The following is a 26,267-nucleotide window of genomic DNA, read 5'->3' as shown; positions in this document are numbered from 1 at the left end:
AGGGTGGGAATAGAGGAGACTCCAGAAGGTTGGACTGAGCAGAAGGAGGTGTGGCCAGCCAGCCACCCTTCCACCTATGATACACCATAGCGTTTGCCTTTAGGATAGCAGCTCAAAGACCCCCCTGGGTTCTATGTCATCTCCATTATTTGCTCAAATGGCATAGGTGGGTTTTGTGCCTGTGTAGTGGTGGGTATTGGAAGGTGCCATGTCCCACAGCCAAAGCTGACTCTTTGAAAGCCTTGGCTCTCTTTTTCATCCAGTGCCAGCGGGTTTATTTCTATACCAACATCTCTTTTGAAAACAGTCACATATCTAGAGTGCTTACACCAATGGAGTCTGGCACATGTGAGACCTGAGCGGCTGTTCCTCCTTTACCTGGGCTCCCACAGAGGCCTGGGCCACATCACTTTGCACAGCTGCCAAGGAAAGTGAAACCCTAAGCAAGAACACCTGGGTAAGGACAAGAGCCTGAGCTCCTGGATACCAGGGTCTTTTTCTCAGGGTCGGCATCACCGTGTTACTCAGCTTGAGACGTGACAGACCAAGAGACTTCTTTTTCTCATAAGATCCCAGCCTGTGTCCTCAGCTTCCCACCATGCAGGAGTGTTCAGAATATTAATTCTTCTTACTGTTGATACTTCAAACCTTTTATTTAGAGACAGGCTCTCTCTCTCTCTGTATACCAGCATGGCCTACAACTCTGAATTCTCCCCATCAGACTCCCCAAGTGCTGGGGCTGCAGCTCTGTGACACGGCACCTACTTCTTAGTGCACTTTGGATGTATGTGGAGTTAGGATTGAGCTCAAGGCCTGCTGTGTGGTTGGCACATGCTCTGCCACTGGGTCATACCCTTGGCTCACTTTGAACTTTTTACTTTTGATTTTTGAGACAGGGTCTCTCTCTGTGTTCCCCTGGCTATTCTCAAACTTGCTATGTAGACCAGGCTAGCTTCAAACTCAGAGATCTGCCTACCTCTGCCTCCCAGGTAGTGGGATTAAAGGTGCTCACCACCAAACCTGGCTAGGTGTTTGTTTGTTTGTTTGTTTGTTTGTTTTGCTTGCCTGCTTGTTTCAAGGCAGACTCTCAGTCTCCCAGGCTGCCCTTGAACTCCCTCTATAGCTCAGACAGGTCTTAAATTCTTGGCCTTTCTGCTTCTGACTCCAAGTAACTGGAATTATAGGCCTGGCCACCGCTCATGTTGCACCTCGGCTCTTTTCTTGCCCCTGGTGAGCTCTTCTACCCACATGAGCTCCCAGAATGCCAGTAAATCTGACAGGGAAGCCCTCTCTCTGGGAAGGAGCCCTAGGGTGGAGGTGCCAGTCTGTGGTCGGGGGCTGTTGCTGAATCCCTGAGGGAGTCTTTGATGGACAGAAGGTGACTGGGCTGCTGTGACAGGGACCTGACACTGGAGAACTCCAGGTACCAGTAGTGTCACTGAGATATGCATGACCCAGTCCAGTCCACCTGCCTTTCTAAGCCCCATCTCACAGGATATTTCTTTAAAAAATTCAAAAAATTCAATGCCATCTTCTTGGTGGGATGATATTTTTACCCCATTCAGAATCCCAATGTTCTACACTCCCTAAGACATTGAAATCTCTCATTCTTGTCCCCTTCTCCTCTGAGGGTTACACACTAGGCACCTGAATTCATGCTTTGTCATTGTCCCCAATGTGGATGTAGGTTTTGTTCTGGCTTTTAATGTATTATTTTTCATTCACACATTATTTGTATTGTGCACTCAAGCTCGTGTGTGTACACACCACAGTGCCAGTGTCCAGGTCAGAAGACAACTTTGAGGAGCAGTTTTCTCCTCCTATCATGGTTTGCTTGACCAGTGCTGCTTACTACCCTCCAAGTCCTCTCACTCAACCTCCTTTGTATGTCTGAGACAGTGTCTCTGTGTAGTCTTGGCAGACTGCCTCAGTGTGTAGACCATGCTGGCCTGAACTTGTAGTGGTCTTCCTGTTTCTACCTCTAAGTACAGGCATTACAGCGTGTGCCATCATTCCTAGCTTCCCATCCTCTCCTAACCCCCATGTGATATGAAGCCAGCTGGCTACCAGGCTGCCCCTTCCAGAGAGTCTGAGCAGAGGCAGGGCCTGAAAGAGCACCTCAGGACAGATCTACACACCTGCCCTGCCTATCTTCTATGGTTTGTGATGCACCCTGCCATTCCTAGATCACATACACTCTGGCATCTCAAACTGGGGACCAGATGTGAGCATACAGCTGCTTTTGAAAGACAGATTTGGAAACAGATTGCTGGGGAGTTTCTGGGAAACTTGTAGAGAGCCAGCCTAGCCTTCCTGGATGCCCCCCTGTGCTGTGTTCTCCTGTTCCATTCTCCCCTTGAGGAAGGGGTCAGTCTCCTACTACCATTTATTGTTTCCCTCTTGGCTCAGGAAGTATACTCAAGGGGAAAGGAAAATGAGATAACGGAGAAAAGGGTGCCTTTTGTTGTGGTCTATGGACTTGACTCATGAATAACTACGGGGCTAGCGTGAGATCCTGCCTGCTCTGCTTAGGGGAAGGTTCTGAAGAGTAGCACCCAAGAGCAAACAGTGAGGTCTGGAGCTTGGTGCGTGGGAAAAGCTGGTTTACTGTCTCCCACGTCAGGATAGAGCTGGGCACTTTGTAAACGCAGTCTTTATAGAGACTCCGGGGGAACAGGTGAGTGTCTAGGATTCATTCGCTGAAGCCTGAGCCAGCTCCTCCTCCTGTGGGGAAAGCCAGCCCTTTAGTAATCATCCACACGGAGACATTGGAAGATGAGAACAACCTCTGTGCCCTTCCCTCCCCATTCAAGGGGTTGTGTGAGGAATGTCCAGGGAGGCAGGGAGCATGCACTCTTAGATGCCAGTAGGCTAGGCACAGTGGCCTGACACTGAGTTGTCATCAGGGTGGTCATTTTCCTGGCTGTGGCTGAGCCCAGCCCTTCTTAGGTTCCCAGCACACGGCCACCAAAGCTGGCCGCCTTGCTGTGCCTCTGAAGCACACAACATGGCAAGCCTTTGGTGAGCTCGCCCGAGAAGCACCATCCCACCAGAGGCATCTAAGCACAACTCATCTCTACAGGAAGCGTGTGAGCACATGCAGATGTGTGGATGCTGGAGGTGTTCCCTACCACGGCAGGGTCTGTATGCCATGTCAGTGGTATGTACCCTCTTGCCACTTGGGTGCTCTGACTTCTCCTAAGGACTTCTTTCTGCCACCTTTGGTATTCAAGGGCTTATGTGCAGATAGCACGCCTTTGGTTTGTTACCTGTCTTGAATACCTAGGGCTGTGGAAGTATACAGTATCCATGTCCAGTGTGCTTGAATGCTGGAGTTAGGCATCAGAACCCTCACCCTCCACTCCCAAAGAAAGCACTAGGCTAGGTAGAAGGTTCATTTGAGCTGTGGACCTTAACCATCCTGGCAGACAAAATAAGCTCCCAGGCTTACCTGTTCTTGAAGGGTAGTGGTAGCAGGGGCAGAACCCACGACCTAGTCTGTGTTGGGTAAGTACTCTATCCACTGAGCTCTACTGTGTGTGCTGCCCCCACCCCACCCCAGGTTACAGACGTTCATGCCAGAGAAAATGCAGTCCTAGAGCTCTGGCTCTTGACATAGGAAAGAAGAACTTTAGGAGAGTAGCTACCTGGTGTGACTGTCACACCAGCGTGTGCTGCCACTGTTGGGCTAGAATGGGTGCTCTAAGAGTGAGGGAGCCTGGCCACAGGTGCCTCTCGGGAACTTTACCCAGGCTCCCTGACTAGCACCTCAGCCAGTGACCTGTGATCCCTTGCATGTTTGCAGCACTCAAGTCCTAACCCAGGAAAACAAGAGCAAAGTATCACCTACACTCAGGCTTCTTACCTGTTATCCCATGGCCCCTTCCCCACAGAGTGCTCTATGCCCTGTGCCAAGGCTGCTGCAATGTGGGCTGAAGGGGGCACTGAGGAGGCGCTGAGGGGCAAACCTTGAGGGCTTTCTGCTCAGTGATGTAAGCTGGGCACAACAGGACACACAGGACACACACTGCATGGGGAGAGGGGGCAGTTTGGAAATGTGCTGCATGTTGTTGGTTGGTTGAAATAGAATATACTGGTATATTTCACCAGCAACTTCCCACCCAGCAGAGACCCAAGAAAGAGTTCCTGTGCCACCTACATCCTCGCCTCCCCCACAGACAGTCAGGGCTGTGGTCCCTTGAAGGGCAACACTGTGCCTGCTTGTCTGTGTGTACATGCATGGTGTATGCATGTGGAGGGCGGGGCGGGGCCACCTTGAGTGGTATAGCAGCTTATGCTCCTGTGTTTGGGAGGGAAGTCTGGATTTCCTTGCATTTCAGATCATTGTGTTTAACAAACAATGAAATAGTCACCGCAGTCGTTTTTCCCAAGGAATTCTGTAGGCTGTTGTTCTTTTGTCAGATTCTTACTAAGCGCCTGCCTGTTTGTGCTGGGCAGCGTGCCTGGCGTGGAAGTGACATGGCAGCCCAAAGCCTGGGGCTGGCCAGGACACCTGGGCATGTCACCTGAACTGCTACTTTGCAGAGAAGAAAGCTTGTAAGTGAACATGGCTCCAGTTGAGTTGAGGCAGAGGTTGTGGACTTTGCCCTGGATGCCCTCTGCCTGGATGGAGTCTTCCCTGTCATGACTCAGAGACAGAATTGGGAACAATAGGGATGTATTGATGGAGGTTCCCTGGCTGAGTACAGGAGGAAGGACACAATAGGCGATGTCTCTGAGGATCACTGAGTGCTGAGTGAGGAGAAGTGAAGGTGAAGGCTACATAGTGACCAGACGGGGTTAGTGAGCCAGGAGCAGTGCTCGAGGATGCTGTGATTCAGAGCCTGGATGCCTCACAGAGATGTGCTCCAGACCCCCGAACTGCACTGTGCATGAGGCTGGTGATGAGGCAGGGTGGTTTGAGAAGCACTTGCTAAAGTTACAGAGTCCCTTGTATTTGAGGACAGAGCAGTAGGACATAGAACATACATAACAGGTTAATGAAGGCAAAAAATTAATCAGTTGCTGCAGGAAATGGCCATTTAAAACTTTATGATGAAAGCCAGAAGTGAGTTAAATGTTAACAAAATGCTACAAATATATGTTGAAAAGATAGACTAAAGGTATCAGCCACCCAGAGACCCCATCAAGGCCCACAGGTGCTTGCTCTGTGTGCCAGGCATTAGTCCAGCACAGCTAGGGAGTGTGCATGAGGGAGATGGCATACTGTTGTCATGGGAGAAGTGGGCTTTTTAAACAGAGTCCAGTCCAGTGTGGCCTCTTAACTGCTGAGCCATCTCTCCAGCCTGCTGCCTTTATTCTTAAAAGCAAGCAGTATAAAAGGTGTCCACTGGACCACTTGCCTGACTTGTGCAAAACCCTGGATTCTTGCCTAACGTGGAAGAAAAGGTAACTGTTTCAATTGAAGTTACAAAGAATATGCACGCATGTAACTTGTGTAAACAGTTATAAATAGGACTTGCCTTTGGTGAGAAATGGGTTGTCAGCTTCCTCTTTTTATTTTGTATTGTACTTTCTGCTGTGCTTTAAAGGAGCTGGAGCTTGGCGAATGTCAGGCAAGCCACATCCCCAGGGAAGTGAGGACGGGGATATGGTGGTGACAGGAAGTGATGCAATCTGTAACTCGTGGGCACATCAGAGCAAAGAGCTGCCCATTAGCCTCCATGGCATTGCAGACAGAGTACAGAAGGGGAGCCGAGAGAAACTGAGGGAGGCAGGAGATGGGCAGGGAGGACTTTCTCCAACAGGTGGCTGAGCTAAGGTGAGGGCAGAGGAGGAACTTGGGCCTGGATTGGGTCTGATAGCCAAGATGTGCTGGCTGGGGCAGATGCAAGTAGCTCGAGGAACAGTCATAATTTGTACGTTACTTTCTTGCCACCCGCATACCTGCAGTTTGGGCTTTCCTGTGAAGGAGTGACTACAGCGACTGCTGTGTTTAGGCGGCACTTTTTTCTGACCCAGCAGCAGTTGTGAGTTGCACTGCCTCTTCCTCTTGTAGAACCCGAAGCCCAGTAACACTTCTCTATTCTGTGCCCAGCTTGGCTGGCCTCCCTGCCAGCAGCCTTCCTCATGAGGCCTGGCAGCTCCTTGAGGACCACTTTGGATTCGTTGTCCTTTGTTGTCCCTTTGTCCAGAACATGGGTGTAACCTGACTTCCTCACTTGTATCCTTGTGACACCCGAGGCTGCTCGGCTGTCGTCGCAGTACAGGTTTTGGGTTGGAAGTGTACTTCAGTAGTGGGGGTCGTGACTAGTGACCAGGGTTATGTATATGCCGTCCTGAGTGCAGAATCCTGAGGGTGACATGTTTGTCTCACCAGTTCCCAGCAGTGCTGCGCAGACCAAACGCAGCTCAACACTTGACTGGACAGGCCCAGTATGGCTTCTGCATGCAGACCTGGGCAGAGGTGTTTACCTGCACAGGAAACGAGGCAGTGATAAGCCCAGTGTTGAAGAGTCTGTTTCACTTTACATAACTCATTTGAGAGCAGCCCTGGGCATGCCAGATGCACCTTATGCTCAAGAAGGGCAAACAAAAGGGTCACCTGTTCAGGGGTAGATGACACGACAGGAAACTTGAGTCCAGTCTTAGTCTGTCTATGCTAAGGCAGGAGTGCTGCAGATCTGCTTTAAGAGTTCACAGTACACAGCCCCCATCTCCTTCTGGAACTCCTCCCTGGGGGATGTATGATTCTGTTAAAAAGTCTAAGCCAGTTTAGATGGAGGAATACAATAATACCTAGAAGGATATGGGAGGAGGCAGAGAATAGGCACGAAGGCCCATTTTCCATGTCCTGTCTAAGGAACTGAAACTTTGAAAACGAAAGTACTGTCAGAGTCTAGCCAATGAGTCAAAAGTCTGAAGTGTCCTTCCAACCCAGGTCACCTTCAACAGAGCTACCAGGCCAGGCAGGGGCTTCCCAGTGACTATTTGTTCTATAGCCTGTACTCTCCTGGCATTTGACCTTGGGGGACTTGATGGACCCTTGGACACACGTATTTCTGAGCCCCCATATATCACCCCCTAAAGCTTGTCTGCCCTTCTGGTGCCCCACAGCTCTGGACTAGATACCTCTGAGCTTCTCCTGGCGCGTGAGCCTTGCCTACCTGGCTTGTCTGCAGGTTTCCATAGCTCCTTTCCTCCAACAGTCCTTCCTTCCAGGCAGGGCTACTCCTGTTCTTTGTCTTGTCCTACTAGGCCCGCCTGCCAAGTGTTTCCTCTCTGGGTACTCTTTAGCCCTAGACATGAAGAAGGAAAGGCTGTCTGGGAATGGAGGCAGAGAAAGGTGTCTGGGAATGGAGGCTGCTTTGCTCAGACCTAGGTAAAGGTGTTGCATGGCTCCTCCTCCGCCTTCCTGTCTGTCCTCACAATTCAGAGATGCCACTGAAGCAGGGATGCCACCTGGCCATACTCCTGTGTACCGTTTTACACAAATAGATGTCCAACATGGAGTGGCTTAGTAATGCTCACACACAAGCAAAACCAGACTGTGTTCCTAAAGGCACCAGAGGCCCTGTTCTCCCCCTCCCCCACTGCCACTCAGTCTAGCACCTGTGCTTCCTTGCTGGGGTCCTCTGCCTGCTACCTGCACGTCTTCCCTTAGTCCTAGTTACTGGTATAACTATAAAGGCTCTGGAAGCTTGTCTTGAGCTACTCACTTGTGCCATCTGACTACCTTTCCTTTGGACTCAGACCAGCTCAGTGCTATCCCATCATCCTCTGTACCATTCCCCACTGGCGTCTGGTAAGACACTCCTTCCTGCTTATTCCTTATCCCAGGCTGCTTTGTCTCTGCTTCCCTGGTGCCAAGCAGAGTGTACACCTGCTGGAGTGGAGTGGCTCATGGTGGTGGTGTCTCTGTGTTACTTAAGTCCCTGGGTCCTTAGATGTGCATACCTCACCCCATCTCATAAATGAAGTGGAGGTTAAGGCAGTGGGAGTCAGTGCTGGATGTGAGTGCTGCTACCAGAGCTGAGGCAACCTCTCCAACTGTGTAGGTTGTGGCATGGCCTGGGGAAGGCAGCCCACTCCTCACTCTGCAGCCTAGCATGGCTGCCCTGCAGTGGGTTCACACTCAGCTTGCTGTCAGACTCCTGAGGTCACTCGAGGATGCTGAGTTTTCCCACGAAGAACTTCTCACCAGCGCGTGTTATCATGGGGTTTTTGTCTAGGAGTACAAACCTATCTGGCCTCGCAGACTTGTCCATTGAGAGAAAGAATGAGTTCTTATTCCCATCCTGGACCTTTTGTTAAATATTTATAGGCCAGTTTCCCAGCCTCCCTCCCCCACAAAACACCAGTTTATCAAAAATGCCCTTGTGAATAGAAACCTCTGCATGTGACCCAAGTGTTGCAGTGGGCTGTCCCATGTACACACAGTGACACAGTGAGTATTTCCTGTGAACAGGGAACCTTCCGGGTCCCACCATTGTTGTTCAACCTTTGCCTGAAAAAAAAACAAAAATTATTTACTAGGGACTGGCGTAGTGTTTGTTTAGGGCTTTGCTGGGAATTGCCTGGCTGAGGCATCCCAGGGATGTGGGTGCTGGCAGCCGAGTGTTGGGGGTTGCAGCACTTTTGCTCACCCTGGGCAGCACTGGAGATCTCTGATGGAACAGAGTGCTGTCTTCTGGTCAGTGCTTTGGCAGCTCTCATACAGGTAGCTGAAATGGCATTTGATTTCCTGGAGGCCAGGGTCTGGAGTCTAAGATGGACTCCAGAATAGACGGGGGTGACAAAAAGCAGCTGAAATGCCACCACTGGTACTGTGTCCCCTGTGCTTGTGTCCCCCTCTTTGGTTTGCACAGCCCTGGGTCTCTGTTGCCAGTGCTACTTACTACCCTTCAGTCTTCCACAGTTGAGCTCACAGCTGCCCAGCCATGTTTCCTATTCCAGTAGATTCTGGATTCCTCCAGCACAACACACTGGTGTATCACCAGGCCTCCTAGCAGTCAGTCAACCACCCTATGGCTGTTAGCAGCATGTGGAGGTCTCACCCAGCTCCATACCTCTTCCAGGAGAGAACTTGGGGGTGGGGGGTGCTGTTGTGCTTGGTCAGTGTCTTGTCACAGGTACTGCAGAGTACAACAGTGTCAGCTAAGTGCCGAGTGTAGAGCTTCACACTGTAGCTCGCATTCCTACATCAGCAGTGACAAGGTGGCTGCCTGGTTGAGTACAGAGGATGCAGACCTAACGGTACTGAGAGGCACAGCAGTTTAACCTCTCCAAGGGTGTCTTGGTTGGTTTATCTCATCCTGACACAAGCTAGAGTCATCTGAGAAGAGGAAACCTTAGCTGAGAAAATGCCTCTGTTAAACTGACATGTAGACAATTTTTCTGATTCATGATTGACATGAATCAGCCCATTATGGGGACTGTCACCCCTACTTAGCTTGTCCTACATTTTATTTTTAAAAGACAGGATGAACAAGCCAGTAAGCTGCCATCTCCAGATTTCTGCCCGGAGGACTGTGACCTGAGGAACTTTAAGATCAAATAAACTCTTTCCTCCCCTGGTTGCTTTTCAAAGGGCTGGAGTTGAGATTGACAGCTTGTAGGCCGGTGCTCATCCCTGCGCCTAGAACCAGTGAGTGAGCAGCCCTGGACGCCAGCAGACAGACAGACAGACTGACTACATAAAACTTAGACATTAATCCTTAAATAAGGTGTGGGATCCTCTGGGACTGGAGTTATGAGCTGACATGTGGATTTGAGGTCCTCTAGAAGAGCAGCCATTGCTGCTGCGCCATCTCTCCAGCCCTTCTCTAAGTCTTTTGTGTCAGGAAGTATTACAGCCATCTTTTGTAAGGCGTGTGTGGGAGGCCATGTGATCTCTGCAGCAGAGTTTTCTTACTGGTTCTGGAACCATGGCTATTGGGCCGTGATGGCTACAGCTGTCACTTCTTGTAAAAGTAGTGACAACTGGTCCAAGGTCTCTTGGATGATGCTTCTGTCTCCATTCCTGGGTAGTCTTGTGTGATGTGCCCACCTGGAGGGGGCCAGTACTCACTGGCCCCTCTGTCTCTCATTAGCTACCCCAGCAGTGTAGGGCCTCATTTAATAGCTGGTTGTTGGCTGCTTGCAAGGCCTGTTGTTGTATACTGTGTGTGCTCATCCTACAGCCCACAGATGGATGTGTCTGTAACCCAACACACTACAGATGACAGTGCCATGCTCAAGTGCCAAAATGTTGAGCACCTTGCTCTAAAGCCTGCATTGTCTGTGGTCCATCTGTGAGAGCATCTATTGTTCTGTTCTAGTCTGTAGAGTGCTGTAGTAGACTGCTACTCTGTACTCTAGTCCATCGATAGGAAGCACATTGTTCTCCAGTCTCTATGCTCAGATGAATACATGTGCCTGCCTTTCTCACTGCCTGGGGTTTTTTCTGACCCTTTGCTAGATGCCACAGACTTCCTGCGTGCAGTTTCTGAACCTGTCAGTCATCTGTGACTCCTGTCTACCTGTATGTGTAACCTGCCAGTGTGGCTTTTGCCAAGCTGTGTGTTCGAGGGGTTGATGCCTGGGCCTACTGATGCTAGGGCGGTGGGGCCACAGGCTTCATTGGTGTTTGCACTGTCACCTCACTGGGAGAGTTCTGGCCCATGGGGACTTGTCTCAAACAGAGTTGGTATTGGGGCCATACTGCTGGGCCTAGGCCGTGAGGCACCTGGGTAAGGGTATCTGCCTGCTGAGAGGCAGGCTGGCCACCGGGAACTGTACAACAGCATCAACAGTATCGGCTCTGAGGAGAGACTGTGTAGGAGGAGAGAGGGCCTGGCCCACATGGGCCTTGTCTCACAACTTAATTGAGTCAGCAAAACTTTTTTGTTTGTTTTTTCGAGACAGGGTTTCTCTGTGTAGCCCTGGCTGTCCTGGAACTCACTCTGTAGACCAGGCTAGCCTCGAACTCAGAAATCCGCCTGCTTCTACCTCCCAAGTGCTGGGATTAAAGGCATGCGCCACCACCATCCAGCCTAGTAAAATTCTATACGTCCTCTCTGGCTCTTCGACTGGAAAGGGGCAAGGGGACTTGTTTGTCTCAGTGTCTTCATAGAGCTATAACCTGACTGAGACAAACTCAGGGCCTTACTCTGTAGAGTATGGAACCCTGTGCTCAGGGTGGATAGGCGCTGTGGGCAGCAGAAGGCGGTGGTACCTGAATGGAGAATCCTCCCCATTCCTCAGGTGTTGAGACAGTGACAGCAAGACAGCTGCTCCAGGCAGGGAAGGACAAGCCTGCTAAGGTTCTACCAGGTCCTATGACAATGCCCCATGCCCACAAGACTGAATTGAGCCCCTTATTTACAGGGTGGGAGGCTTCGGATGCTTCCCCCTCCCCTAAGAGACAGGACACGTGACATGGGCATTACTGAAGGGCAGAACAGTCCCTTGATTGCCTTGCCTAGTAAGACTGAAGAGCCCCGTACCATTAGAACTCCATTTGGCTTGTCTGTCGGAACTCACTGGGCAGACGCTGGTTCCCTGACTCTGTTCTGCTGACTTGGGATGGGAACAGATCTAGCCTTCCTGTAGCCAGGCATGGCTGCAGAGGTCAGCCCACACACGTTAGACCCTGGCGGTGTGCCCTGGTACCTAATGGCGTGATGGCACGAGGTTCTGCAAGGTGCTTCCTCCCTTGACATGCTCTCCTCCCACACGTTTATTTTGATTGCCAGCTCAACATGAGTCTGTTTCCTCAGTGTCCCTAGAGTGTGAGTGCTTGTCTGGTGAAGTGGTGAAGTGATCTTAAGCACACTTCGGGTCGCTGTAAAATGGGGAGTCTTGCTGATCTCGTGACGGCACTCACATCCAGGACACATGGTGTGCCACGCTTCTCCAGCCTCTACTCACTGCCCTCTACCTTAAGGACAACCAGCACTCTGTCCTGTAGTCACAGGCTCCTTGACGAGCCTTTACGTGTCAAGGAGTGGTGTGGCATATGCTCAGGTGCAAGGTCTCTGTGGTACAGAGGGTCCTCAGAGCTGCTGGCCTGTACCCAGGGCCATCATTCATCTGCTCTGTTGACACCACTTTTGAGTTTGTATGACAGGAAGGTGGCATAGCCTCTGATGTCAGGCTGTCCAGGTTCCATCCAGAGGCCACCACACTCACCATGTCATGCCTGGGCAGATTGGAAAGCTAAATGGAAGACAGGGCCCTGCGTGACCTCCTGGCTCCAGGTGGATACATGTGAGCTTTTATGATCCCGGTGCTCAGGAGGGTCACTGGGGGGCCTTTGGCTCTGGAGACCCTTGCCAAGACTTTCTATAATAGATTTTCCTCAGTGGCTGTTCTATTCCTGCAACCAAAGGCATTGTACCACTTCCATAGTATGACATAGAGGGACAGGGTAGCTGAGTAGCTCAGCCCTGCTCAGTACCAGCAACATAGTGGTCCTTCAGGCAGAGCCCAGTACTGGTTCTAAGGTCTGGAGTACCCTCTTTGTCTAGCATCTTCAATTCCAGAGGACCCTTAGGGAAAAGATGTATCCTGAGGAGACTTGAGGGAGCTAGAGTATGTGTTTATGTAGGGTGTACATGATGAGTGACAGGCTGTGTGTCCCTGCAGGCCTCCCTGAGAAGTACTACAGCCTCACCTGGTTCCTGAGCCCCGTACTCGGCCTCATCTTCACACCGCTTATTGGCTCTGCAAGTGACCGCTGCACCCTGAGCTGGGGCCGCAGGCGGCCCTTCATCCTTGCGCTGTGTGTGGGGGTCCTCATTGGTGTTGCACTTTTCCTCAACGGCTCCGCCATAGGTGAGTGTTTGCCGAGCTTGCAGTAGTACGTGCTTTGGGGGCCTTATCTGGTGACTTCACTGGGTCACTGTGCAAGGACCAGCTCAGGCTGCTGAGGACCTCCTGGTGGAGACTGTGGCAGGGAGCTTGGCAGTAGAGCCGGCCCCACATGGGAAAGCTGGAGGAACCTGTTCACAGGGAAACGCTTCCTGTTGTGATGGCTTGTTTTTAATGCGTATCTGACACCACGTCCTGTTTCCAGAAGGATTTCAGAAATTATCTTTTCTTTTTTGTTCTCCTTTTCTTAGACATGGTACTGAGAATGTCCAGAACCCAGTCTGATGTTTGTTTTCTTGGTTCATGCCTCGTGTGTTGTTTTGCCTCTTTCTGTTGTTTTGTTTTTAATTAAAGCCACTCTCTGTGGGAAAATATTTTCTGCCTTGCGGGCACCATTCAGAACCGGTAGAAACAAAGCCTTGTGTTTTGGCTCCTCGGGGGAAGGAGTGCAGTGTAGGTTCTAAGGGACAGGTCTGCCCACGTTCCAGAGGCAGCAGGGCTGTGGATGGAGAGAGAGGGGCCCCACAAGACCATCCCCAGGGGGCAGTCACAGCTCTGAGAGCCAGGGTAGGGACAGTCATTCTCATTCTGGGCTGAGTCACACCTGTACCAGGCGGATCCTCCAGCAGAGATGGTTCCCAGCTAGGAGTCTGCAGGTGACACTTTTCCGCTGTTTTCTGCAGGCCCTGGGCCTGTCTATATCACCTGCAGGCATTCCTTTACTTTGCTGTATGTGGAGGCATGTATAGAGAGCAACACTGCCGCATACAGCCAGGCTGAAGGCACCCACTCTTCAGCCTGAGCTCTTCCCTTGCTAGCAGGGTCTCCTTGGGCAACCCATGGGCCAGCCTGTCAAGGTGTCACCAGAGGACTGTACTTCATGGACAGACCTGTCTTTGCCCCACCTCTAGTCCTGAGGGTTGGTCCCAGTATAAGCTAAGGAGGGCTCAGGTCTGGAGATCAGTCTAGGCAGGCTTGGTTATCAGGTGAGCCTTGGTGCTCAGGGTGCCTGCCAAGGAGGTGTGGCCTTAGGTCCTTATGTATTCACAGCCTGGGTCTAGTTTAGAGGCTAAGGCAGAGCCAACCAGCCCAGGAAGCAGCAGAGAGCAGTTTGTATTGGTGGGCACAGGAGGAGATGGCGTCCTCATAGAGACAGGCAGGGGTCCTTGCACAGCCAGTGTAGCTGATGCCAGTAGGTTTACCAGCTGGTGGCCACTGTTGCCTGGTTGGCAGAGGAGGAAAAACCTGCTCCCCTTCTTTCTTGAAAAACTATGAGGGAGGGAGAGGTAGCTTAGTAGGGAGCAGTGCTGCTCTTGCAGAAGACCCAAGTTCAAGTCCCACCCAGCATGCACATGGTGGCCACTTGTAACTTCAGTTCCAAAAGATCTGATCCCCTCTTCTGATCTCGGCCGACATCAAGCACACACAAGATGGACGTCCATACATGAAGGCAAAACACTCATAACAAAATAAATCCTTTTTAAGAGAGGGAGCTCTTGAGGGCTGGACAAAAGGGGACATGCACAAACCACAGGAATGGGGTCAACTTTCCTGCTCTCCTGAAAGCATTTGCCTGAGGAGCCTGACAGTTGGCACTGGCATATGACTGCTTCCCCACACTCTGTCCAGGTCTGGCGCTCGGTGATGTTCCCAGCCGGCAGCCCATTGGCATTGTCCTCACGGTGCTGGGAGTGGTGGTCCTGGATTTCAGTGCCGATGCAACTGAAGGGCCCATTCGTGCCTACCTGCTGGATGTGGTAGACAGTGAGGAGCAAGACATGGCCCTCAACATACACGCCTTCTCTGCTGGTAAAGCCCCACCCCAGGCCCCAGGTGGGCGGGAGGGATCGGTGGTCATTGGTGGTGGTGATCAATGACAGACAGGGCTTTAGGAAGCTCTGGGACTCACTTTACATGTGAACCCAACAGGATAAAGGGGCTGAGGAGCAAGGCTAGGAGGGAGCAAGGCCTGCCTGGGCGGGTGACATGCCTGCCAGGCAGACACTGCCCAGGCTCTGTCACTCAGCTTGAGGGGAGCACGTGGGTGCGCTAGGGTTGCTCTGGGTCCAAGACTCCTGTTGTCTTGGTTTCTGACTGGGAATAGTGTTAGGCCAGTGTTAAGAGCTGTGCAGTCCCCTGAGTTGTTCTGTTTTGTTGTCTCAGCTGTCCTTTTGTTCTCCATCTCACTGATTCGCCACATAACCCTGTGCAAGGGACAGCCCTGTGCTGGGGCTGAGGCTCACTGTCCCCTCTCTATCTACAGGCCTTGGTGGGGCCATTGGCTACGTGCTGGGTGGGCTGGACTGGACGCAGACCTTCCTAGGTGACTGGTTCCAGACGCAGAACCAGGTGCTGTTCTTCTTTGCTGCCGTCATCTTCTCTGTGTCGGTGGCTCTGCATCTCTTCAGCATTGAGGAGGAGCAGTACAGCCCACAGCAGGACCGCGGGCCTGAGGATCCCACCCTGCCCGGCACCAGCGTTCAGCCTGGCGCCCCAGCTCCTGCCTCCCGCCTCAGCTCCCTTGGTGGGGGCATGCAGGACGGCAGCCCCCCATTCCCAGATGAGGTGCAGTCAGAGCACGAGCTGTCCTTGGACTACCTCGATGTGGACATTGTGCGCAGCAAGAGTGACTCGGTGCTGCACATGGCTGACGCCACACTGGACATGGAGCCCCAGCTGCTCTTCCTGCATGACATCGAACCCTCCATCTTCCAAGACGCTTCCTACCCCAGCACCCCCCAGAGCACCAGCCAAGAGCTCCTGAGGGCCAAGCTGCCCCGCCTGTCCACGTTCCTCAGGGAGTCCACCAAGGAGGACGACACCTTGCTTGATAATCACTTGAATGAAGCTAAAGTCCCAAATGGGAGAGGCTCCCCACCAATCAACTCCCTCAGCCGCTCCAAGGTAGACTTGAAGCCCTCAGTCACATCTGGTTCCATGAGGCGGCGTAGGCACATGTTTCACAGGCAGGCTTCTAGCACCTTCTCATACTACGGCAAGATTGGATCTCACTGCTACCGCTACCGCCGGGCCAACGCAGTGGTCCTCATCAAGCCGTCCCGAAGCATGAGCGACCTGTATGACCTGCAGCAGCGGCAGCGCTCCAGGCACCGCAACCAGAGTGGGGCCACTGCCTCCAGCGGGGACACGGAGAGTGAGGAGGGTGAGACAGAGACCACCGTGCGCCTGCTGTGGCTGTCCATGCTGAAGATGCCCAAGGAGCTGATGTGGCTCTGCCTCTGCCACCTACTCACTTGGTTCTCTGTCATCGCAGAGGCTGTCTTCTATACTGACTTCATGGGCCAGGTTATCTTCAAAGGGAACCCGCAGGTGAGTAGCCTCTGGCTGCTAACTCCACTGCCTAGGGAGCTAGGCAGCTTCCATGTCAGGGCTTTGTGTGATCCTGCGTGCACTGCCCCTGCATTCACACAGCCATGTGGGTCAGGGAATGCCCAGCAGGCAGCTGGCCAATGTGCATCCTGTTGCATGGTCATTCGCACAGCTGAGACAGAGATGTTGTTGCAGTGGGCCCTGTGCTGACCATTTGTGATGCCAGGGACCTTCACAGTGCCAGAGCCACTTTGAAAACCGTGAACAGAGTGTTGATTCAACTATCAAAGTGTAACAGCCTATTTTTATTCTTGCCAGGCCCTGCCTGTGTTTCTGGGCTCACACTGTCTGTGTAGGTGGCCACAATGGTCTGTTCTGTTATACCTTTTTCAGGTGCTAGCATGGCAGCTCAGAGAAGGCAGAACCATTTCTGCAGGTCCAGACCAGCCTTATTCCAGGGCCAGGCAGGAGGATTCCACTTCTCGTTGTGGGCAACAGTCGCATGTGGCCAGGAAGGGACTGGAAGTAGCTTACCAGATACTGACCTGGACTGCCTGCATGGGGTGCAGAGTAATCTCCTCTGCCCTAAGGGCAGCAAACACCTTCAACCTCCTCTCTCTCTACAACAGGCCCCCTCCAACTCCACCAAGTGGCATGCCTACAATGCTGGCGTGAAGATGGGCTGCTGGGGCCTGGTCATCTACGCTGCTACTGGTGCTATCTGCTCAGGTGAGAAGATGGCATGCCCAGAGTATCGGAATCCTGACCTTTGCCTCCATAGAGGAAAAGCTGCTAAAGTTGGTTGTTGTGGCCTGGGATCAAGGAGGCTGTCCTGTGTGCTGGCTCAGGACACTGTCTAGCATGGATGGCACCTGTTGATTAGCATGATGTCCCTGGCATGCCAACCCCCTCTGGGGCCCAGCAGTCTGAAGGGCACTGTCCAGCCTGCCAAGGACAGGAGCCTGATGGCTGGGGTGATAGACTCCCATCCTAAGGTAGCATGCCTCTGTCAGTCCTCCTTCTTATCTGCCCATACTCAGTCTGATCCTGGAATGGAAGTCAGCTTTGCCTGATCTGAAGTTGAAGCGGGAAGGGTGGGACAGGTTGGGTGACGGGGACCACACCACTATCACCAGTATGATTCCTGCAGGAGGCAGTACCTGTGAGGACCCAATCAGGAGGCAGGATCCTCAGACTGGCCTTGAGTGCTGGGAACCTAGAGTGACAAGGGAAGGGCCAGAGATTTCTCCCAAGGAGACATGGGTGGGCAGTCAGCATCCCATGGAGGCCAGAGAGCTGGCTTCTTTCAGGAATCAAGGTGGGCATGGGGCGGCGCGGTTCAGGTGGTCAGGAGACTAATTTATACCTGCAGGCCTAGGTTAAACCAGAGGGAAGCAGTGTTGGGGGTAAAGGGTGTGTGTGGACAGCACCTAAGTCATTATCCCTGTGACCCTCTCTACAGCCTTGCTACAGAAGTACCTGGACAACTATGACCTGAGCATCAGGATCATCTACATGTTGGGGACACTGGGCTTCTCCGTGGGTACCGCTGTGATGGCCATGTTTCCCAACGTCTACGTGGCCATGGTCACCATCAGCACCATGGGCGTTGTCTCGATGAGCATCTCCTACTGCCCCTATGCCCTCCTAGGGCACTACCATGACATCAAGGAGGTACAGCAGTCTAAGGATGCTAAGTGAGGTGATGATGAGGCCGCCTCTGACCTGCTGTCCTCTGTCATCCCTTCTGATGAAGGCAACAGCTGTTCCTCTCCTAGTCATCCTCTGGCTCCAGGGTTTCTCTCCTCTGACCATTCTGCCCCTTGGACCCACAACCCCCTCTACCATCATTTTCCCCACTGTGGGCAGTTCCCTTTCCAGACTCACTGTTTGGCCCCTGATCTAGTAGCCTCAGTGCCGTTCACTTCTGTGGCCTTTGAAGAGCTACTCTGTTAGCCACGGCTTTTGAGCTACTGTTGGGCCCTATGTAAAGGGTCTGGAGCCAGGTGTAGAGGAAGCAGTTATACACCCACTAGGAAGGTGAATGGCCAGAACCTCAAGATCCTTTATAGCAAGTTCAAGGCCAGCCTGGGCTACTTAAGACCTTATTTTATAAAGAAAGGAACAAGTATGCACCTGGTACGCTGGCGCACACCTTTGATCCCATTAATCATTAAAGCAAAATCAATTCTCTCAGTTCATGCTCACCACACCCACTCCTAACAGCGGTGGTGTTTTATAGATGCATTACTCTACAGAGTTCATAACTGTTCAGGCTAAACCACCTGCTAGCCTTTCACAAGTGAGTCGTGGGACCCAGGGCCTCCCACCCTATCTGCCGTGTCACCAGATGGCCACATAAGTGCATGTACTGTGCCTCTGGCCAGTTCTCTCTGTTCTTGACAGGTGTGGTTCATTCTTCTTTAAAGTAGGAAGCTCTGTCTTGATGCCACGCATCCTGAGCTGCTCGGCTCTGTTATTCAGGGTCACCCCTGTGATCACGTTGTAGCCTGTGTTGGTCAAGAATTCCTATGGAGGTCAGCCTGGACTCCCAGAAGCCCTATTGTCTCTGTCTAGTGAGTGCTAAGATTACAGACATGAGCTGTCATGTACACCTAGAAGTTTCAATATACAGCTTTTCTTTTTTTCCTTCAGAGGCAGGGTCTCACTAGTATCTCTGGGCTGGCCTGGGATTTACAGAGTGCCCCTGCCTCTGCTTCTTGAGTGCTGAGATCCATAATACGGATAGCCACACCCAGATACTGTATTACTTTTAAAAAAATCTTTTTTTCAGAGATTTTCCTAAGGTCTAGGGGAAATAGCTTAGTAGATAAAGGTAGTGTCCAAGCATGAGGCTCTGAGTTCAGATATCCTGGACCCATGTAAGACCTGGGATATAGTAGCATGTGCCCATAATTATAACCCCGGTGCCAGGGGGCAAAGACAGTCCCTGGGGCTTGCAGCCTAGACCGCCCTCTTCTGAGTGAGAGACCCTATTCATAGAACAGGGTGAGGAGTGGCAGAGGAAGACAGGCACCTGTGCTGACATCTGTCTCCCTATGTGCACAGATTTTTATGGTTTTTTTTTTTGTCTTGATTTCTATTTTGAACCCATGATTTGAATTCAGCATGATTATTCAGTATGATGGTGAATTTCTGACATTTTGGAGTTTTTTTTTTTTTAAAGATTTATTTATTTATTATATGTAAGTACACTGTAGCTGTCTTCAGACGCACCAGAAGAGAGCATCAGATCTTGTTACGGATGGTTGTGGGCCACCATGTGGTTGCTGGGATTTGAACTCTGGACCTTCGGAAGAGCAGTCGGGTGCTCTTACCCACTGAGCCATCTCACCAGCCCCATTTTGGAGTTTTTAATGATAGTAGTAGTAGACTGGTTTCTAATAATGAAAATTAGAGAAAGCATACATACGTGATTTCAGTCCTTAAATTGATTGATTATACCATCTGTGGCCTAGCATGTCCCATATATGGTGAAATGGGTGGTGCTCCCTTGTGGCCTCTGTCAGTTGAGTAAGGTGGGGTTCTCTTCTGTTCTTTCTGGTTTCTGCAAGGTGTCTTTAAAATCTCCCTCTGACTGTGGTGTACACGAGTCTAAAATCTGATTGTGGTTTCTATCTTCTGGGTAGATTGGCCTTCATATCTCTAGGACAAAGTCTCCTTTGGAGACTTGGGTGAGTGTAGCCATGTTGTGCCAGGCATGCACATGTTCATGTTGTTCAAGAAACATGAACAAATAGAACTGCCTGGTTGGTGTTCCCTGCTCTGTCACCTGAGCCCACATGCATGTGAGTGACTTAAGCTCCCTGCTCTCCAAGGAGATCTTCAGGGTAAGGGGGGGGGCACCCCTAAGTCTGCCCTACCTCTCTTTCTTTGGACTGGAGGTAGTTTTCTGGGGAATAAGGTCCTGATTAGGTTGTAGAACTACTTCTGTGTTTCCCACTATGAGCCATAATGTTCTACCTCTCTCCTTATTGCCCAGTGCCAGGCTGGGCTCTGGAGAATCCAGTTGCTAGCTGCCTAGCTTAGGCAAGTGTGTCTCCTCCCTCAGTGCAGTCGGTGTGCATAGCCTTGAGGTACTAATGAAGACCGCCTTCTCTGTGCCCTCACACCTGTGTCCCTTCCCTTGCAGTATGTCCACCACAGTCCGGGGAATTCCAAGCGTGGATTTGGCATTGACTGCGCCATCCTCTCCTGTCAGGTCTACATCTCCCAGATCCTGGTTGCATCTGCCCTTGGAGGCGTGGTCGACGCTGTGAATAGTATCGTTGTCATCCCCATAGTGGCTTCTGTGGGCTCTTTCCTGGGCTTCCTGACAGCCACATTCCTGGTCATCTACCCTGAGGTGTCAGAGGAGCCTAAGGAGGAACAGAAAGGCCTGTCCTCAGGGCCCGCTGGCGAAGGCGAGGGTGGGGCGGGCAGTGAGAAGCCCACTGTACTGAAGCTGTCTCGGAAAGGGGGCCTTCGGGGGCTGCTGGAGACGGAGTCCATGGTGTGAGCCCCCGCTGGTACATTCCACACTGGAGGGCAGGGCGCGCTGGGGGTTAGGCTTGCCCATACCGTGCGAGCTGGAGTTCCTTCCCAGAGCACAGTCCAAGTTCAGTAGGTGTTAGGTGTAGGGTAGGTTTGAGCTATTAGACAAAAATATCACACTAATTACCTTTCCCACGATTAAAAAAAATCATTTGAAATCTTTTTTTATTGAAAAAGAACTTAATTTCAGCTGTCTTTTATTCTGCAGGTATTATCATTCTGCATGTTTTAAATTGTGAAATATTCACAGCATAGTCAATAAGCAATTTAGAAAACATAAGGGTCTGCATTTCTAAACCAGTAATTGGAAGTGCAGAAACTGACTCCCTTGGCAGATACCATCTGAAGGCAGCAGACAGCAGCGCAGTTTCCAGATTGCCCAGCAGGTGTCTGTTGGAGACACCTTCAGCATCAGTCTGGTATTGCAGCGCCTCAGAGTATTTTTCTGTTTATTTTAGAAACAGTATTTTCTTTTTCACAACTGTGGTTTTCTTAGAAGAACATCATCTCTGGCGAGTTAGGCTCGCAATCCTGTGCACAGCTGAGACCACACACCAAAGCTGGGGAAAGGTCCCAGAGGTGTTTGAGCAGAAGGCAGCCATTCCCCAGGGCAGCCTCCAGACATCCCACCCAGGGACAGCACCAACCAGCAGGGCTGAATGTGAACTCTCAGTGTGCCTCCTGCGTGCTTGTGTGTAAGTTTGTCTGTCCAGTCCCTACCCTCGTGGTCCTCCCCAGAAGCCACCACAGGGCAGCTGTTGGCTCCGTGGGACACTTCAGCTTGTCTCTACACGTTTGGCTGGAAATCAGGCACAGAGCTCCTCCGGGTGAGCATCGGCTCCCAAGTCCTGCTGCACGGCTACCTCGAGAGTGGGAGACAGTGGCATCAGAGCAGGGCACGGGAAGGTGCCGAGCCTACCTCCTACCACATTGCTGACATTGATTCTCGCTGGAACCTAACTGAAGTCTTGTGAACTCCTCACCTGCTCCTGCTGACGGTCACTGGAGTGGGATGAAGGCAAAGAACAGCAAGCATCTGCCTGAGCAGGCGGGCTGCTGACCCACGATCCCTGCGGTGTCCCGTTTCTGCACATGAGCAGAACATGGGCTTCAGGGAAGCAGGCTCAGCAAGTACAGCTGTGGGTAAAGACTTTCCAACGACGTCTCTGTTTAACAACTCCAGTCTCTCGGTTCATGAAACAGTCGGTCTGCACTCAGGAGAGGGGAGAACCTCCCTGGATGGTACCCAGATGAAGTCAGAGCCATGCTCTTGTTGCCTCGGTTGGTGTTTTTACATAAAGTACTTTAAAGTGCATGAGAATCATGCTGCAATATGAGCATTCTAAAGCAAATATATATACATATATATTTCAAGATGAAAGTAAGCAGTTTTTAAATAAATTACTTGAATTTTCTGTGTCTTCAAAGGAACACTGTGTTTATGTCCTTGGCCTGGGCTCTCTTGCCACATTCCCCACACAGGTGGCACTTTGTCGTCTTTAGTGTTTTATATCTGGGAAGCAGAGGCAAGCTCAGGATACAAGGGTACCTTCCCCTTGCCTGGGTCTTCCCTCGAGCCTATGCCTGCAGAGAACTGTCTCTACCTTCCAGTGTTTTCTGTGTTGCGAATGGAATTGCAGGTCTCCTTCTTGGGTAGGGGAAGTTGGACTCCAAAACACAGTCCCAGTGCTAAGCCCCCAGCCAGCTCAGCCCCATCAGCGGGGTGCTCTGTCTCTTTGGGGAAGCAGGCACTTCTGGGCTCCTCCCTCCAACCAGCATCCTTAGCAGGTCACTCTTGTGCAACATAGTTTTAAGATGGTATTCCCTCCTTCCTGAAACAAAGGACTACAGCCTCTTGTTTTCAGGCACCCTGCTTTTCCACGTTGCCATAGGAGGACACAGAGAGAGGCAAGGACGCATAGGACACTTAGGTGGGCAAAACCTGGAACCATCAAAATGAGTGTGAGGTCCTAGGACACACGCTGCTCACAACACCTCACCCAAAGGCTTCTGCAGACCTTCCCCACTGAAGCAGAATGACTGACAGGGGGCTTGAGGTCTAGCAGAGACCACACCCATAGGAGCAAGAGATAATAGGATCGCCACGAACAGTGGTCCAGACCTTAGGATGCCATGGCTTCCACTTACCATAAGCTGAAGTACCACAAGGATACTGTGTTTATGGCACAGGTCTTGGCAAAGCCACCAGTAAAATGCTGACACCCAGTAAGAACAGTCAGCCAGAGGCATGCATGTTTGTTACTGTCAGATCAGGCTGCACATCTGGTACTTTTTAAGACCTGAGCCTGTTAGGGTTTGCATCCAAAGGCCGCTGTCTGTGGGTCTGGCCAGTGTGAGGGCCCTTGGGATGAGACCCAAGGGTGATAACAGAGTTGATTTCTGGGCTTCCTTACAGATAAATATAGTGAGCCATGGGCCTCGAGGTGGATGATGTCTCAACCAGAGTAAACAAGTAGCCAGGCCCTTTTGCCTAGCCCTTCCCTCACTGAGATGCCAAGGGACGAGGGCTGGCTTTGCAGTGGGTGATGCCAAAGCTTGTATTGCTCAGACCAGACCAGGTACTTCTGTTTCCTGACTTGGACTTGCAGACCCAGCACTCACAGGCACTGGGATCCCAGAGAGTGCACCTGAGTAGCTCTTCCGTGGCCTATGATCTTGAGAGGAAAGGTGGTTCGGTTCCCTGGACCCAGGGGACTGGAAGGGTCAAACAGATGCCCATTTGTGGCCAGTGCTGAGGATGCAAACGGAGGAGTTAGCTTTGTAATACCTTGGGATTTAGACGTGAAAAGCACCTGTGTGGTAGGGGATTAGCAGGAATTCCACTGGTCCCAGGCCACAGAATTGCATGCAGGTTACTAACGGAAGGGAGCCCGCTTCTCTTTCCCGTGAAAATCAACACATTTTTTTAAAGTTTGCCTGCAAGAGAGTACAAGCCCGTTAAGTGGTCCACAGCCTGGGGGCAGAATGGCATGGTGGCACTTCCTGGTATCTGGAAAGCTAGCTATGGGACGTTGTCTGTTCTTAGCCTAAGGTCTCAGCTGGAATATTCACACCAACAGGTGCACAGCCCTCAGACTCCCACCCTTGAGATCCTCAGGGCCCTGTGAGAGATGGTTTGGACAAAGTTGGGAGTGACAGAGCAGGATCTGGATGGTAGCCTCCTGGAGTGGTCAAGATGTCATAGAAGGTGCAGTGACCCCTCCCATCAGCTGCAGCCTGGCTGCCTTATCTCCCTGGTACCTACCACTGGCTTCTGCAACGCATGGGGTTAATGGCTCCCTTTGTCTGTGGCCAGTGGTCAGTGCAGGAGCAGCAACCATGGCTATGTGTGCTACAGGTCAGTGTCCTAAAACATCTACTGAAACCAGACGCTCATCAACCTCACATACACCAAACGCCATGGCCCCCTAGCTGTGCCGCTTCCCCATGAACCTCTGCCTTCAGCCACCAACCAACACCTGGATTGTGCAGGTGAAGCCACCGGTGGGTCCTCCTCCATGGCTGTCACCAGAAACGGGCTTACCCCTCTGCATGTGAGCTTTCGAGAGTGCCTGGGGACTGCCCAGCACGGCAGCCATGCTGTCTGCTGGACTGACTCTTATTAAACGGGGCAGGCAGGGGGCGTGCACACCCATAGCTCATCACCACTTCATGAAAAGCCAGCATCATGGTGGGAAGCCTGAGACAGCCCCTCTGACAGCAACCCTTGGGCCTCCAGGAGCACAGAGCAACCTGGGCATCCCAGCTGCCTCCCCTGCTGCCTGTTGAAGGTCCTGTGCTGGGACCCAGTAGCAGGAAGAACAGTTGTTAGAAAGGCCTCGGCACAATGGCACTCCCCAGGCACCTCGGAACAAAAAACGATTTAGTTCCTTTGTGAACTGGAAACAGGACAACTGTTATCAACTTATTAAGTTGGAGCACTGTAATAGCTCTTGCTGATTTTTAGCAACAGTTAAGTGTGTGTTAAACACATGTTACAATTTATGAAGAAACAGATTCTAGAGAGAGTACTATCACACACGACAACTTTGTTTTTTACTAGGTGGATATTGATGTCTGCTGCTGTCCAGAGCCCCTCTAGGGCTTTGTCCTTTCTTTGTCACATGCTGGGCTACTGGTCCCTGTACATCACTCAGCGTGTATGGCCTGACTCCTTCCTGCCAGGCTAGCGTCTCCCTGCCGCTATTGCTGTTACGCTGTGGTTAATTCAATAAATGTTACCATTGCAGATGACAGTGTGGTCTTGTCTTTTTTGAGTGGCTGCCTGCCTATTGAGTCCAGTGGGAGGCAGAATGTTCTTCCTGGCTGTGGCCAATGCCTGCAAAGCACAGCAGAGTCCCCGGAGCTCCCCTGAGTCTGCAAAGTAGGCTCCTGCAGTTCAGCCTCCCAGAGTCATTCCTGCCCAGAGGTGAGGAGGTCGGGCCTGTACCTGGTGGGAGGATGGGGCCCTCCCTGATGTAGGGAAACTGGTGAGCAATGAGAGGTTCCAATGAGCAAAGGGGGAGGTGTCTGGTGGGAGCTGTCCCTTGTGTGCGTGTACACCCTTGGGTGCTGGAGATGGGTGTCCCATGCCTCCTTCCTGGGGCAGACTGTGTCATGTGTCTCCTAGTGACCTGCTACGGTTTATAACAACCCTTGATAGGGTTCTCAACCTGGGTCACGCCCTGAGCATGGGGCTAGAGTCATACACATACATACCCGTGGAAAGCCTCTAGCTGCTGCTACATTAGCTACGAACTTCCACTGTGGAGCCCTAAAGGACCCTGGAGACAGTTACAAACTGCAGTTGGGCCAAAGAACAGTGGTTTCTGACAGGAAATGCTGGTTCAGGGTCCTGGGATCCTAGCTTCATACACACGCAAGTCAGACGGGGAGAGCTAGGCGTGGCACCCCTACCATCAACCAGCCCTGACAAGTGCCTGAGATCTCAGGGGATCTCAAGGGTGGCAATCAGGAAAGAATTTCTCCGAAGGGTCATCCACCCCACTGCTGGCTGCAGGAGCCAGAATCCACACCTTCCAGGCCTTTAGCAGCAGTCAGACAGTGAGTGACTTATGGCTCAAACACCCTATCTGTGTAACCTCAGCTGAGAGGTGGCAGCAGTCCTGGGCCAGGACCCTCTCCTAGCTCTCCAAAGGTCAATCTCTAAGATTGTATGTATGCAGTGACTATTGAGGCGAAGAGCCCCTAGTCTCCTGTCACCCCATAGACTTCCCATGTGTGTCCGGACACACTGGAGTGACAGGTATGCACAGTGCTCCTGGCTGAGGAAGTTCACTTTTTTCTGTGCTAATGAAAATGTGTGATGTCACACACTTGGCCATCAAATGACTCGATTTAAGTTGCATAAAAACTAACCACGTTAACTGTTTCTTACTTATGAGTGTTTTGCCTGTGTGTTTACACAGTCACCCTGTGTGCACAGGTGCCTGCAAAGGCCCTCGAGCTGCAGGTGCAGGCCCTGTGAGCCAACACATGGAGGTTGGGACCCAAACCCAGGACAACAGAAACAAGTGCCTTTAAGCACTAAGCCCCACTGAACATCTTTT

General features: G+C 51.7%; 1 protein-coding gene across 4 annotated transcripts in view; it reads left to right on the top strand.

Annotated features, from left to right (window-relative positions):
- The window catches only part of Slc45a4 (solute carrier family 45 member 4), a 67,950-nt gene extending 42,999 nt beyond the window's left edge, over nt 1-24,951 (top strand). For all 4 annotated transcript variants that reach the window (XM_021184010.2, XM_029469805.1, XM_029469804.1 and 1 more), the window contains 6 exons: nt 12,589-12,777; nt 14,443-14,622; nt 15,077-16,143; nt 16,773-16,872; nt 17,606-17,817; nt 20,297-24,951. In XM_021184010.2, coding sequence (XP_021039669.1) covers nt 12,589-12,777; nt 14,443-14,622; nt 15,077-16,143; nt 16,773-16,872; nt 17,606-17,817; nt 20,297-20,662 — 2,114 coding nt within the window. In that variant the 3' untranslated portion in view covers nt 20,663-24,951. The remainder of the gene's footprint in view (nt 1-12,588; nt 12,778-14,442; nt 14,623-15,076; nt 16,144-16,772; nt 16,873-17,605; nt 17,818-20,296) is intronic.
- Nucleotides 24,952-26,267: the final 1,316 nt, after the last annotated feature.

The sequence above is a fragment of the Mus caroli genome, chromosome 15 (genome assembly GCF_900094665.2).
Source record: "Mus caroli chromosome 15, CAROLI_EIJ_v1.1, whole genome shotgun sequence".
NCBI classification, from domain to species: domain Eukaryota; kingdom Metazoa; phylum Chordata; class Mammalia; order Rodentia; family Muridae; genus Mus; species Mus caroli.
The sequence above is the reverse complement of the archived record's forward strand: the minus strand, read 5'-3'. Positions and strand labels throughout refer to the sequence as shown.